This window comes from Rutilus rutilus, assembly GCF_951802725.1.
Source record: "Rutilus rutilus genome assembly, chromosome: 18".
NCBI classification, from domain to species: domain Eukaryota; kingdom Metazoa; phylum Chordata; class Actinopteri; order Cypriniformes; family Leuciscidae; genus Rutilus; species Rutilus rutilus.
In genome coordinates this window covers 12,311,485-12,327,171 of record NC_140231.1, presented here as the reverse complement: position 1 = coordinate 12,327,171, position 15,687 = coordinate 12,311,485, and the positions used below count along the sequence as shown (strand labels likewise).

Sequence of the window (15,687 nt, the reverse complement as noted above, 5' to 3'; positions counted from 1 at the left end):
ACACTCTAGATCAATGTGTTTGTGTATGTGATTTACCACCACTGATTTGAGCATCTTTAAACCCGGTGTAATTGAGCAGTTAGCCAGTGTTACACAAGCTGCTCAGTTTCTTGTACAAAGATATGTCAAAACAATTGAGTAGCTATTAAAAGTATTACATTTCTCAATCACTTAAGCACAGTAACTTAATCACCTGCATAATGTCAGCCTAACGTAACGTTAATGTATTCTGATAGGAGAATGGGTGAAAGGTGATGGCTTTAAATAAGCTATTTAAATAACAACACAGGAGGGCTTTTGTTAAGCTAAACTAAATCTAGTCTATTTGAACTTTGACTAATCCATTGAGAAAACTCTCAATTCAACTCAAAAGAGAAAATAGACATTCCAAGTAATAATTATTAGATAAAAAAAAAAAAAAAAAAGCTGACTTAAGGTTAATATTATCTCACAATTATTAATTTGTGTCTAATAATTATTACTTGGTATGTCTATTTTGTCTTTTTGCATCACTATTATCACTTTTTATGTGATCATTTTAGATAGTTATTTCCATCAAGAGGTGCATCAATTTGTGGTTACAATCGTGTATTGACAATGCAAGAGTCGAGCACTCTGTAAAGTCTCCTCCAGCACATCCCAAAGACTTTCAATGAATTTAAGGTCTGGACTTTTATGACTTTTCATGTGTGAAAATGATCCTTAATGCTCCTCCCAACCATTCTTTCACAATATGAGCCTTGATGAATCTTGACATTGTCATCCTGGAATATGGCCATGATGTGTCTTCCTACATGCTTGTTTAAGAAATGAAAAGCTACACACTCCATCAATTAGGGTTAGAAGAAAAGTTGCCAAACATATAACATGCTAGAAACATAATAATCACTGCAATAATGATCCAGTCATATACAAATAGCAACTTTTTTGGCCGGGAAGTGTATATTTGAGCCCCAAAACTAACCTCATCCTTAATCAGTTCTTAAGTTATAATATATATTAATCAATGCCATTAATCAAATCAAATCAAATCAACATAGTAATTTTTAATGAATGTAAGCCGTTTCACTTGGATCAAAACATGGAGAAAAAGACTCTCAATTTCTGTTTCATGCCGACTTCAAGTATATAGATGCTGTCAATATGTTCCTGTATATGTCAATAAGTATGTTTCAGTATCAATGCAAATATTCAAAAATGACTAGAACCACGCTTTATGAACAAACACCTATTATTATAATGAAATTGTAGCAACAATCAGTGAGAAAATCCAAAGTTCTGCTGGACAGATAGGAATGACTTGTAAGCTTACCTCACTCCAGACCAACATGGTGCCGAAGATGACCTGCAGTCCATCAAAGAAGTTGTCTCCAATGATGATGACAGTGGCACCTCCTGTTGTCCAGCCTTCACTGGGACTGATGGCTTTGATACAAGGTGCAGCTGCGTCCAGAAACACCACAGGACCAATTTGGAGGAAAGAGAAAAGAAAAAAAGTTTATGCTTAGTAGTGTACTGTAGTGACCCAACACTAGCATTGCTTGTCCATGATTAGAAGTTTTATTGAGAACTTCTTCACATTCAAGATCAACATCAGTGTGGTGGATGCAGATTTCAGGGTTGAAGGTGTCACTTGAATGTAGTTTATTTCCTGGGCTCTGAGGGAAGTCTCGACACCTCTCAGTCTCTTATTTCAAGGCCAGTGCAGGAAACCAAAAACACACAAATGTCACAGAGAAAACTCACACAGCTGGATCCAACTAAGAGTCCCATACCACACGCTCTGGAAAAGTGTTGGTGGTTTTCACAGCTCTCATAGCACACATTAGGCATAAAAACAAAGGATCACTTACATGGAATTTCCATCCAACACTACTCCTGAGCTGCATAGCCACACTTTGAGGGCATAGCAAGGAAATGCTTCAGTTGTAGCAGAACAGTGAGACAATGCCTCAAATTATGGGCCAGACTGCCAAAAGATTTACTCTTTTAGCTAGAAGGATGCAATGTCCAATACGTACTACGATTCATTTGTTACTAGGCCATATTTCATGGTTGACGATAGAGTCATTTGAAATATTTATGCAGCGATTTAGCACAGGTTTCTGAGAATGGTTTTTAGGTTTCTTAAACTATTTATGTTGCACTTTCTATGTCCCAGGGGTTGTTTAAAAAAAAAAATTTGAAAACAGATTTCACCTTTTTATCATGCCTTTATGTTTTTTGCTGCTGCTGCTGCTGTTGTTGTTATTTTGGCTACTTAATGCCTTTTTATGTATTTATTGTTTTACTCTTGTCCCAGATCCAGACTTTCAATCTTTATCTTTAAGTATAAAATTCAGTCAGAAACGTTTTAGATATTGTGATATTCTAAACAAAGAGTTGAATAAGCATTAGCATGTATTGTGTGAAAGAAATAATTTTGATCAATTGTTTTGATAATTTCCAATCAATCACATCCTGATAGCAATCACTAAGTTAAGTGGTCTAAATGTATTTATATGTATATATATATTCTGTGGAAGGCGTAAGACCATAAAATGTCCTACCTGCCTATCAATGTATGTATTTCCATACCTCCGCGCACCTGCTCGCGCAAACATCACACGTCATCAGTGCGTTTCATGCTATGTAGAGTTAGACAGAAGTCAGTCACTGAGCGCTGAAACAGCAGCCACTTTCTACAGTTCCTCCTGAACCAAATCAACAAGCTTATGGTGCGTTCAAGCCATAACTACTGTCATTTGGAAGAGATGGAAACTCGGAGCGGTTCGTGACTCGAATTTATGCGTTTCAATGACAACACTATCAAAGCCGAAATGAATCAGGTGGTACAGGTCAGTGCTCTTTAAGTTGTTTATGTTCATTATTATTGTAACGTTATGTGCTTTGAGACATGAGGTAGTTTAACGCCGTCTCTCGTCTCGTGACGCTTTGCAAACTCTGTGTGCGTTCATGTGTTTTGAAGAAGGCGTGGCTTTGGAGACGCTCTGAAGGGAGGGTGGGATCTCATGCTTTCAAAGCTAACTTGCTATTGCTAGCCACTCCGAAAATTGCCTACCCTACACTCTCAGAAAAAAAAGGTACAAAAGCTGTCACTGGGACAGCACCCTTCAAAAGGGTTCTAATATGTACCATTTAGGTACTAATATGTACACGTTTGGTACCAATATGTACATGTTTGGTACCAATACCTTTGAGGGACTTAAATGCACTCTTTAGGTACAAAGGTGTACCTTTTGAAAAAAGTGTACCTTTTTTTTCTGAGAGTGTACCTTTAATGACATTTCACAAAAAAAGAACAAAAATAACAATTCTCCTGTGTTGCATTGTTAGAGGATAAATGAAATAAATTAGTGAGAGTGTGAAAAATGTGTGTTAAGAAACTTTATTTCCCAAGTCCACATGGCCAAAAGTGCCCACAGGAATGATTTTTCGTAAAATTGAACACTAGTGAAACAAGTGAGAATGTCAGAAGATCTTGAAAAAGATTCCAAATTGTTATTTGGTTAAAAAGACAACTTAACAAAATGACCAAATTGTCACGAATATCAATTCTTCTAGTGTCCTAAGAGTAGAATTTAACATTAATGCGTGTTTGTACGTTCTCCGTGTAGATAAGGTGACCTTAGGCCTCCTGCAGTAGGAGACACGTGTTTTTGTCACCGGCGTCGAGGTATAGCAGCTCGTTTAGCGTGTTCTGTTTGTTGCTCTCCGCGGCGGCCGTGGATCAGGGGCTGAGTGAGAAAGGGACCACCACGGAGAAAGGTCAGTTTGCTTATTAGAGCTGTCTGCTCCCCTCCGAGACGCGGAGTCTCGTGCTAGCAGGGGGCAAAGAAAGCAATTTAGCCAGCCGGCGTTTACCTGCATTTAGCTCCCAAATGCCAAAGCGTCACTCACAGTAATGAGATATAAAGAGAGGACGAGTTGTGATGGGCCAGCACGACTGTTAGATCCACACGCTGTGAGATGCAAGTGGGGTAAGATATATTGTATCCTTGCTAGGCTAAGCTCAGCTGTCTCGCTAAGGGCTGCTGATGACACATTGGAAAACTGGTGGAATCATTAAAAGACCGAAGTTACAGTGAATATAAACAGTCAAGTGGCGTGAGAAACATGTCAAACATGTTGCCCAATGATAGTATTCATGAGGTCCAACAAAACAAGCACAAACAGTGTTTCATGTCTACCTTAAAAACGGCAAAAATGTAGGTACTGTAACACTTTAATTTGATAGTTCCCCAACAGACATTCTACTGACTATAAGTAACTTTGCAACTACGTCAACTTATTCTACAAATCGAACCCTAACCTAACAGTCTACCAATACTCTAATGACTGGTAGATGACATATAGTTGCAAAGTTACATAGTTAGTAGAATGTCTAAAGTGAACCATCGAAATAGTATTCAGTTACCTTTTTCTGCACTTTTTTTACAGGCAAATCTGTAGAATTCTTATAATTATTACTCAGATGAACCTAAATATTAATAAAAGATGTGTGGAAGTGCTCGAATTCTTGGAAATATGTCCATAAATTTCCATTTATTTTGCAGTTTCCATGATATTTCATGGATATGATCATGGATATCATTACTATAATTAACTATAATAATATCAATAGTGTTTTTTAAAATTAGCTATTATTTTTATTATGTGCCAAGCACCATGTATATACTGTATATTTGTTATAATAAACATCAGTAATTTGGAAACTAATTCATTGAGTAATGTTCTATTGAACATAAAAAAAAACCATCTGGACTCTCTAATACAAAGGACATTTTTGAAAAATCAATCATTTGTTTATTAAATTCCAAAAAGCTATCATATTTAAAAGTTCAAAGGCCAAAAGCTTAATCTGTGGCCAATATTTATATTTTTTCCGTTTTGTAATTTGAAAAACATCCCTAAATCCTAATCACAAGCAGCTTTAGATTACTGAAAAGAACAACTACTCGTGTTCTGTAAACACATGTTAATCTTCTCTTTTTACATGTCATGATTATGTCAGATGCTAAAAAAAAAAAAAAAAAAAATCCAGACCTGGAGGGTGAAATGAGACACATGCGCACACACTTTGGCGTTTGGTGGGGTGGTAAAGTAGGGAAGATGAGGTGCAATCTGTGGCGGTAATCTTGGCGTGAGTGGAGGTTTTTGGCGGAGGCTGAAATGGTAGCTGGATTAAGCAGATGGAGACGCATGAATCCATCTGATAGGATTAAACTTTCTGTGGCTTTCTCTAAGCCATCTGCTCACCATGCTGCTCCGACACATACACACACACACACACACACTTAATTTGCAATGTAAAAAGTCTCGCACACAAAACACAAAAGCAAAAGACAGAGGTACGAACACAGGGCAACACACATTTGAGTAATTACACTTTGATAGACACAATACAGCACCAAAACACAACAAAAGTTACAATTAAGCAGATAAATATTAGGCAATTTCTGTTATGCAGTACATGTCCATTCATGTCTTAATATTTTGGATGAAATACTCAACTCACAATTTTACATTGTAAAATTACAATTTAACATTTAAGAGAATTAGGGGGGGAATTTCAAGATCATTTCAAGAAAGTGTTTGTTATCATAATTGGTAATCAGTTTAAGGGTTTGTCCTGTTGTCAAATACACTTTCAATCCTGTTAGTCTTAATTAAGCAAAATCCATTTAAATAACTACAGTTGGTTCCTTAAGACAACATCCTCCAGGAAATTACTTTTTGGAGGGGGGGCTGTTTTCTTATATCACAATAAGAATTCTGGGCTGTTCTGTGGTAAAACATCCCATGCTGTTTGATAAAACTACAAAAAATAAGTACTCAATAGTTTATAAAAATGTCACAAAATGGTAAAAGTTAATTCAAGGTGACGCCGTCATGTGAAGATATTTATTTCACAGGCACTGCAAACCAGGAATGACCTTATTAACAATCTGAATGATTAATATTAATAATATTCTTAATATTCATTACAGCAATAATAATAAAACAATAGTTCCAGTAGCTCAACTGGTGGAGCTTGGCTTTAGAAAGGTGGTGTGTTTGATTTGTCCATCAAGTCAATACATTTAAAAGTAAATACAGCTAAATAAAATTAAATAAATCCAATTAGATGACTAAAAACTAAAATCTGTACGGACAAACACAGAAACAAAACAGTGAATATAAAATCACTGCCCACATAAGGTGTGTAGCGCACACATACACATTAGTGCAGACCATGGACAGATTGCATCCCCTTTCCGTGTCCCTAGGGTTTGTGCTTGGTGCTCTGGGACAGAGAGACTGTCTTCCGCTGGGATGCATTCAGCTGAGCCATTTTTCCTGCTTTCCCTTTCTTATAAACTCATTTAATGCTGTAGGCTGGAGTATTTGGGGTCACACACCAACCTACAGCTCCAGGAGATAAATACATCCAGCCAGTTGTTGTCGAAGTTGCCCCCATTGAGTTCATTCTCACTGCTGTTGCCTTAATGAAACATTCCAGGGCCCATTAGAATCTCAACCATGATAACCGCAATTAATATCATCCCTTCTCTTGTAATTCAATCTGGACCACCTTTATAAACCATATACCACTAAATCTAATAGAAGCTACACGAAAAAAATTGCAGCACAATTGGCTGTGAGATTCGCCAAACAGACAAACAAAACCTTAACAAGCACCACTAATTAAAGTTGTCCTGAGCATATCCATCTGAAATGCAATAAACTGAAACCCTAACCAAAATAACAATAATAATAATAAAAAAACAGAGGCCTACTGTCAGTACAATCTGTAAATCTGTACTTTCTGTCTTTCATCCAAATGCAAACAGACCTCCTGATAGCGCTTGATGCCGCCAGCACGCGGCAACAGACCCCAAGAGACCATCACAGCTTATCACACCATATTCATCCACGACCGTAAATCACCACATCATATGTTCTGTTCTTCCATCCAGATCCAACAAATTTCCCTGGACATCTAAATCCTTGACAGGCTAAATGGGACACTGATTGGATTGGTCGGGCGTCTAGATAAATACTTCAAGCATCTTTGTAAAGCACGTCAACGTGGGCTCGGACTTGCACAGATGGGCTCTGGGAAAGCTGACGCTAATGCTAAAGCTAAACTCCACCAAGAGACTCTACAGCCATATGATAAAACAAACAGATAATCCAAGACAAACACCCTTTTGAGGGAAAGACTTGCTTCCTGCTTTTTAAGAGCCATGAAATGGCTTTTTACTTTCAAGAGAATGAGTAAGAATGAGTAACAATTTTCAACATACATTATTTAAGCAAACTGTTAGTCATCAGTAATTGATTGTGATGGATGTGGTGTCAAAAGTGGGATTTTCCGCTGCATTACGTCAGCAGGATATCAAGGGGAATGTATACTGACAATGAATGTGCAGTGTGCCTTAAAAGCATACGTTTTTCAATAACAACAGAATTTGCCACATCTGCCAACAGGAAGTAGCCAAGGACAAAATAAACTTCTGAGTGATGAACCAAACACAGAGGAGACCAATGATCATCAGAAATGCTTTAATTTGTATTTTGCAGCCATTTGTATTGGTATCCGAAACCATTATGGACAATTTCGAGAGCACTTATTCTGTCACATAACACAATAATGAGTGTACCGCCGATAAACACTCAACAGCAGTGTCCAAATTCTCTCACTCGTTTTCATTCACTCATTCAGTGGACTATATTAGTGGAGTAATGTAGGGAACAGTGAATGAGAGGGCGATTTCAGATGCAAACAATGTAATGTGTGCTAAAGCTAAACTTCTATTAGCATAAAGTAGTTTGCAAAAAAAAAAATCCTCTAAGACGGTGAAAAGATGAAGAAATTCTGATTATACTTGAAGTTGAAAAGATCAGGTATTTACCTAATATTCATGTGTTTGTATTTTTATACTTACAGGGGAATGATGCTGTTAGCTTAGCAACAAACATTATTGGAATCAAGTCTATTGGAGTCGAGTCTATACACATAAGAAACGGTTAACGTTTGTTCATATGTACCATGGTAATGTATACATATTTAGAAGTACATTGGAGTACCATAGAATATGCTAATCATTTAGTACCATGGTGTTACCATGGTTCTGCCCCATACTTAAAAATCTGTGCATTTGGATTTAATGTATCTGGCTTTATGCATAAATCTCATCCTCTGTATTCAATTAAACACCACCATAGTCATTTCTGCAGATGGGTTAAAGGAATGAGGGAGGGCACAGGTTAGCTCTTTAATTAATCTCTGCTTCATCTTTTACTCTCTCCGCACCACTGGAGAAGTGACTTAAAAGGCCAAAGCTCACAGACGACTCCGACAGCGAAAGCGTTATCTCTCACCAACTCATTCACACATACTGGATGGAGTTTTGTATCAACCCACTATTAATAAAATGTAGTCTTGTGTGTGTGGCTTGCAGAGACTTACTGCATATTTCAACACAGGATAATAAAGTCTGAATGTACATGATCTGTCAGGGTCCCTGTTCACACACAAGCCAACCTCATCTTACTCTCTCTGACACTATTTCTTAATTTTTTTCTGTTGCAAACCAATTGGGATGGAATAAAGAGGCAGAAAGGCAGAAAAACTTTCAGAATTAACTCATTCATTTAAATAAATAATAATATACAGTTACACTTTTAAGGTGTCCGTGCTACAGTGTAATTGTTCATTTAAGTACTGTGTAGTAATAATTAACTACATGTACTTACTATAGGGTTAGGATTGGGGTTTGGTTTAGGGTTAGTTGCATGTAATTATGCATAATTTATAGTTATTACTACAGTATCTAATGTAACGTGTAACGGGGACACTGTAAAATAAAGTGTTATGGAATCTGCTAAACTGTCGATGTTAAATCCGCAGTAACTCACCGTGCTCTAGATACGATTGCGTTCCCTCTGACGGGTCCAGTCGCCGAGCTCTTCTGCCATGTTTGGAGTTGTTGTGCACAAACATGTTGTCTGAAACAGCCAGAACGTGTCCTTCTACGCTCACTGTTGTTGACACAACCACCTGTAAAGAAAGGGCACAGGGCTTAAATGCACTAAAATAATCTTAGTTGTAAATACTAGAGTATGTTTTACACATTTAATTCAATCTGTAACTTGCTGTTTCTTTGTAATTAGTGGTGCTTGCCTATTGTTATTCGTCATACTTATTCGTCTTCTAGACAAAACTTTGGCGCGCTACTCGTCCCGCATCATTTGTCATAGACCCATGAATGAGGTGTCAAATCAACCAGCTCATTGAGCAGAGGTTTGCTTTATCTTTTCTAAGCGATCGGACTAATGATGTTCACACAGGGGACAAAAAAGTGGGCCAAAAAATCACAAAGACTTACATTGACGGAATGTTTGTAAATTTGAATCTCAACTGCCACTTTCACACACAAACGCAGGGCCTAAAGGCCCGTTCACAACAAGAACGACAACTATAAAGATAACTATATTAGCATCCACACCAGCAGATGATATCGCTCTGTTTATTCTAAGCGTGTGCTTGTCTGCCACCTTAAATGCTCGAGCTTGTTACAGCAGGATGGATTCTGATTGGCTGTCAATGTTTTTTTTTTTATCAGCTGGATAAAATCGTTATGAAAGTGATTCCAACGATATCATTTCTCTGTGCCGTTATCATTATAGCTGTGGTGTAAACTCTGCTATTCTTTAATATTGAGAACAATTTTTAACGAATTTTTCGTTATCTTTATAGTTATCGTCCTTGGTGTGAACCCATTCTCTCTCACTCATTTGACTTATCAAGCAGCCAATAGTAATGACCTAAAATCTTTTTTAGCCACACCCTAGCAACCAGTTACATCACCATAGCAACCATCCCCCATAGACGTCCATTGAAAAATAGATGAGAGGAATATAAATGAATCAGAACATCATAGAGACATGTGAGTTTGGCTCTTTTGATTTGGGCAGACATGCAGTCTATTAGTTTAACCCTAATTAGTTTATTCCTAGCAACCATTTAGAGTACCCTAGCAACCGTGTTACATTACAAATAAGCAATATTTCAGCAGCAGAACATTATACAGACTTATGGTTCATATATAATTTCTGCATGCGTATGAAAGTATGTAAGTATGTAATTTCTGCACCACTAGCGGCATCAACCGAAACTGAAGCGGCGCCTCGATTAAAGCACTCGTAGTCTCTAATAATTTCTATGCTGTACACTAATTAACACCGCATACAAACACACCTCTCTGCCTATCCCACAATGCTCTGCTCTCTCTGATTGATTGCTGATAGAGGTTGGCTCGGATTAATTCAATTAAAAAGCGGGCAGCCCTTGAGCGCCCTGAGACAATGGCAAGAAGGTAATAAGTGTTTGAGGTTGCTGTGATGATTGGCACAAACGGGCCCTCTTAAGCCACAGAGGACCCCTGGTACCCCACATAGAGCCTCTTATTTCAATTGCTGTTGAGCTTTGAGTGGAAATTCTGCCTCTTCAGAAAAGAAAGAACTTGGAAGTCTCTGAGGGATGTGGCTAATCATACACTCTCGTTTTATTCTCTCTCTCTCTCTCTCTCTCTCTCTCTCTCTCTCTCTCTCTCTCTCTCTCTCTCTCTCTCTCTCTCTCTCTCTCTCTCTCTCTCTCTCTCTCTCCGTCTTTATCGCTCACTATCTCTCTATTTTAATGCTCACAGAGCTTGATGTTTATAGGGATTTGATTCCCTTTTATATCTCGATTGTTGCTCCTAGAGAGCAATGAGACTGACATTTTCAACTGGTGATTTCTTTATTAATTCTCCTGCTTCTCAGATTTTTCTCCTGAGAAATGTACCTTAGTAATCACGTTTCTCCTCTAAAATTGCAGAAGATAATTCAATATGAGTATATTTATTTCTCACTTCCAATACTGCCCAATCCACTTGAGCTACGCAAAACACATTACATTTACATCTCTATTCCCATACTGTATGTCAGTATGTGTCTCATTTGTTTCTATTTTGGAGTAAAAAATAAAATAAAAAAACCTGCGCAGCACTACATCACACTGTGTGTGTGATGGAAAGTCTCTCTCCTGCATTCTTGCACGCTTGCTGTGACAAAAATATGACTGCGTTCTGCTGCTAATTACACAATCACTGTGAGTTTGCTCATATGGTGCTGATGATTCGTTTATAGACAGAACTATACAGACAGCTGCTGAGATAATATCTTACATCAACACTGAATACTGATCCAGGACAGGCTGATATTTTGGAAGCAGAATTTGTACTGTAAGGCAGCTCAATAAAACCAGCTCAATAATCACCACTTGAATAATGATGACAATTACACTGTAAAACATTATTGTTGGTTTAACTTAAAAAAGTAAAGTAACCTGGTTGCCTTAAAATTTTAAGTTGATTGAAATAATAATAAAAAAGAGTTAATACAATGAAGGAGATAGGTTTAATCAACAGAAACTCAAAATATTCTGTTATCTGAACCACATAAATGATCTAAGTTGACTTGACAAAATAAAAAAATGTTGTGGTAACAAACCATGAAAATATATTTTTTTACATTGACTTCATTTCACTGACATTGAAATTCTCTCATACTTAACTTCCACTCAAATTATTATAAGATAAATATACACTGTAAAAATGATGTGATCAATAAGTTATGAAAACATATGTTTTTGCTTTAACTCATCACATTGCTTCAACTTGTAAGTTATAAAAGATTCAACTAATTTCAAGTCAGTTTAATGCAATTTTTTTAAGTTGAAATGACTTCAACATCCAAGTTGATTGTACTTAAAAATTTAAGGCAGCAACTTTTTTTTACAGTGTTGATAAATTTTCAAATCCAGATAAAAAGCAATGAAGCTCAAGAAGTCAGTCCTTGCATTTTGTATAATATTGATATTAGAATATATTACACAAAAACAGAGCTTACATAACAATGCTATTCTTTTTACATTCTCATAACATAAAGTGTATAAAAAGTAAATGAATGAGGCAACTATGAGCATTTATATATTAGGAAAAACGGAAAAAGTGAAAAAGGAAAAATGAGTTTTAAACAAACGTCATTAAATGCAACCACAACACTGCAATTAAAAAAATGTGACACATTTTCAGGAGGAGAAGACTATTCAGTGGGAAATAATGTAGAGTGGGGGTTTATTTAATCCAATAGGCTTTGATTAGTTTGTCTTTGATATTATTGGTCAATACATGTGTTTTCCCCACCCACATGGGCTTGGTTACATCACCAGGATAATAATTTTTTTTTTTTTTTTTTGTGTTTCAGATTCTTGTCATCTGATGTGGTTAGGAACGGTGTGGAAATCCTAATTAACAGGCAGTAGCAAGAGTGTGTGTGAGAGTGCTTGTGAAAGCAGCAAGGGTCACATTCCAATGAACGACTGGAGCTCAAGGTCTTGTGTTTCTTGCAAAGCAGTGATAGGTTATTTACTCAATGTCTCACACTCAAACACACGCGCACTGCGTGAGTGACACTGTTGTGCAATTATGCAGAGTGTGTTTACAGGCTCGGAGCCAGATTTTTAACACAATCAAATGCTGAAGAGTTTAAAACTACAAGCAGAAAAAGGAATACAAACTATAATTAAACATAAAAAAAAAAAAAATGTAGGTGCAAATATTCTAAATTATTTACACTGATCAAAAGATACGCAAAAACACTATAAAACAGAACCAGACCAGATCGGCAAAAACAGGTCATGAGGTTTGGAAATAGTGAGTTTGAAGGATGGGTAGTTGTAAAGTGTGCAGAATTAACAGACTAATGAATGAAAAGATTCAAAGATAAACGGTTTACCTGAAAGCGCCGCATGTCCCGTGGATTTCCTGCATTCTTCAGGCAGTTCTGATTGCATTTCAGGAAAAACTTGAGAAAAAACCTACAAAAAGAACAGAAATTATTGGTTAGCGGTGGACTGAAGGAATCCATTGAATGTTCTGAAAAACTAATACAGAATAGAAAAACATTTAAACGCCATAAATGGGCCAGTTGACCAGTTCTCCAGTTTACCAAACCTCTGACAGTGAAATTAGGCAGATCCAATTCAATCTCCTGATGCCACAGGGGAACCTTTGTAAGTTCCACAAAGATCCTTTGACTCTAGTTCTTAAGAAAACATCTATGTACTGGTGCTTTAAAGATCCCATTGGATAATTTGATGAGTGCAATTTTCTTATATGTTGATGTATTTCTTGTTGAAACAGGAACTAGTCATGGGAAAGTCCTTGTCGCTTCCATAGTGAATAGTGTATTTTGTGAACTTTTAGATATAGATTACCATAAACTTCACAGAGACTGGGTAAAATACCAAAAAACAACTATTTTGATGAATGATGTGATGTTCATTTTTATGTTTTATTTCAAAATACAATTCATATCTTTCATGATCAGTTTGTTGTTAATTTCTGAATCTTTTTGGGCAAGTAGTTTGACATCATCTTTTATTATTATTTAACAGGATTTATATATATATATATATATATATATATAAAACATTATAAACCGTCATGTGGTGCAAACAACATGCAGAACATGACACAGAAAATGATATCTAAGAGAGGATCCCTGAAGACCCTCATGACTGTGTCTTTTAAAATATAGATAATCTGACCTTTTTAGGACAAGGCAACGTTAGTTTAGGTTATATAGTTTGGTGCGACTCCTTAAAAACATGGTATTTTTAAATGAGTAATTCATTATATTTGTGAATACATAAATTAATAAACTATATCTATCTTTCTATCTATCTATTTATCTCTCTCTATATATATTTAAAAACATTAATGAATATATTGAAGGTGTAAAGGAAATATGTTCTTACTTCTTAATTCATGGTTACACCACATGCCATCAATGTCTAAACAACATTACCAAAAGGTTCTTCATAAAAAAATACTTAAGAACCACCAGATCACTTTTTTGTGTGTGTGTGTGTGTGTGTGTGTGTATATGAGTTTTTACACATCCTAAAAGTTCAGTAGCACAAACACATGCACAGACACACACACAGCAACAGGCAGTGTGCAGAAATGTGGAGCGTCCATCTGTCGCGCTCCTGAAAACAGATCGCCGATTCAAAGACACGCACGCATCCAAACAGAAAAAAAAATATGTCTGTCTCTCTCATAATCATGGTAAGAAGAAAGCGGGCACATTCACGGGCACTATCACAAACCCTTCACTCACAGACTGGCTTTAGAGCTAAAACAGCACAATACCAGCTGCTCTGACTGGCACAGAAACAGTGTGTGTGTCTAACTGGATAATGCCATGGCACACACCCGTCTGTCAGGACCTTTTTGTCCTCGTGTATTTCTCTCTCTAGCCTCTTTGTTTGCAATTCTGTCTGTCTCCTTTGTCAATATGACACTGAATGTTATATAATGAATCAGCTATTCTTTCTATAACTTGTTCACTCTCTGTTTCAAACAGACCCACGATTGCTCTGTTCCAAAAGCCTCATCGCAACACAAAGGCTGTTCCAAAAGGTTGGTAACTTAATTATGCTGCCTCCTAAGATTCCTCATATTCATCCCAGAATGCACTGTGAAATATATACTCATAATTCATTCAAAGATGTTGGGATGTTTGGCTTTTTAATAACATGTTGTTTGGAAAGAAAATACACTTTTAATTGTTAACCTGGCTTAATCCGAAGTTCAGATTTCTGTTATGGAAATGTGTGCAAATGATTGCATATTCCAGACAATACCACATTTGAAAAGTTATACATAACATGTAAAAAAAAAAAAAAAAAAGTTCCCCTATTCACCTGAGGTGTATAGCCTTTAATTATTTTTATAATAATTGTGTGTGTTGTGATTTTCTATGCTTATTAAAGTTGCACAGTTAGCATAAAAACATTCTAATATTATACGATTTAAATCAATGGAAATTGTCAAGGCGAATGCACAATTTGTGAATTAATTAAATTAAGTTGGTTCTGAGAAAATCTCGAGGATTTGTTTGCAGATGCCACTATGGTTTCATATTTTGCTTTCTAATACAATGGCATTCTTTCATTAAATGTTACTGTAGATGTTCGTTTGTGTGTGTATATCCATTTTGATATGTGCCTTTAAAAGTGTCAGGTTAATATCAGGAGTCTGCTTAATACTTTTGACCTAACGTGGCACGACAAGACCAGATATAAAGCGAAGAGCACTGAGGTGTATGTGGATCATCTCATGAACACACACTCGCAGTCACCCGACGGTTCTATAATTGAAAGGACCTTGCTGTCTTCTTCAGTTAAGAGCACTCCAATGAAGGCCAATTACTAGAGGGGTTGAGTGTGGAGCCGTACTTACTTACACGAGCTAACAGTGAGACACCTGTGACCCCTCTATAACACTGCAGATCACAATACATCACCACTGATGAATCCATGAGAAAAACAGGAGGACACACCAAATAAAACAAATGTCCTTAGAGCAGAATGGAGTAAAAAAAAAAAAAAAAAGAGTGGATGCGAATGAAGGAGTTTTTATTCAAGGTCTTTTTCGTACATTAGCAGGCCACGCACATTCTGGTGCCTGGATCTCTTAAATTAATCAATACATTGACTTATACATATTCTGTGATTAGTATGGTTATTTTTTATTTTTATTATTTTTTTTTTAAATCAAATAATTGGCATTAAGGCAAGGTTAGTTCAGT

The 15,687-nt window shown here is 36.6% G+C and overlaps 1 protein-coding gene across 5 annotated transcripts in view; it reads right to left on the bottom strand.

Moving 5' to 3' along the window:
• The window catches only part of ebf1b (EBF transcription factor 1b), a 130,994-nt gene that overhangs the window by 33,850 nt on the left and 81,457 nt on the right, over positions 1 to 15,687 (bottom strand). For all 5 annotated transcript variants that reach the window (XM_084388064.1, XM_084388063.1, XM_084388065.1 and 2 more), the window contains exons 7-9: positions 12,826 to 12,907; positions 8,905 to 9,046; positions 1,313 to 1,443 (exon numbers count right to left, since the gene is read on the bottom strand). In XM_084388064.1, coding sequence (XP_084244190.1) covers positions 1,313 to 1,443; positions 8,905 to 9,046; positions 12,826 to 12,907 — 355 coding nt within the window. The remainder of the gene's footprint in view (positions 1 to 1,312; positions 1,444 to 8,904; positions 9,047 to 12,825; positions 12,908 to 15,687) is intronic.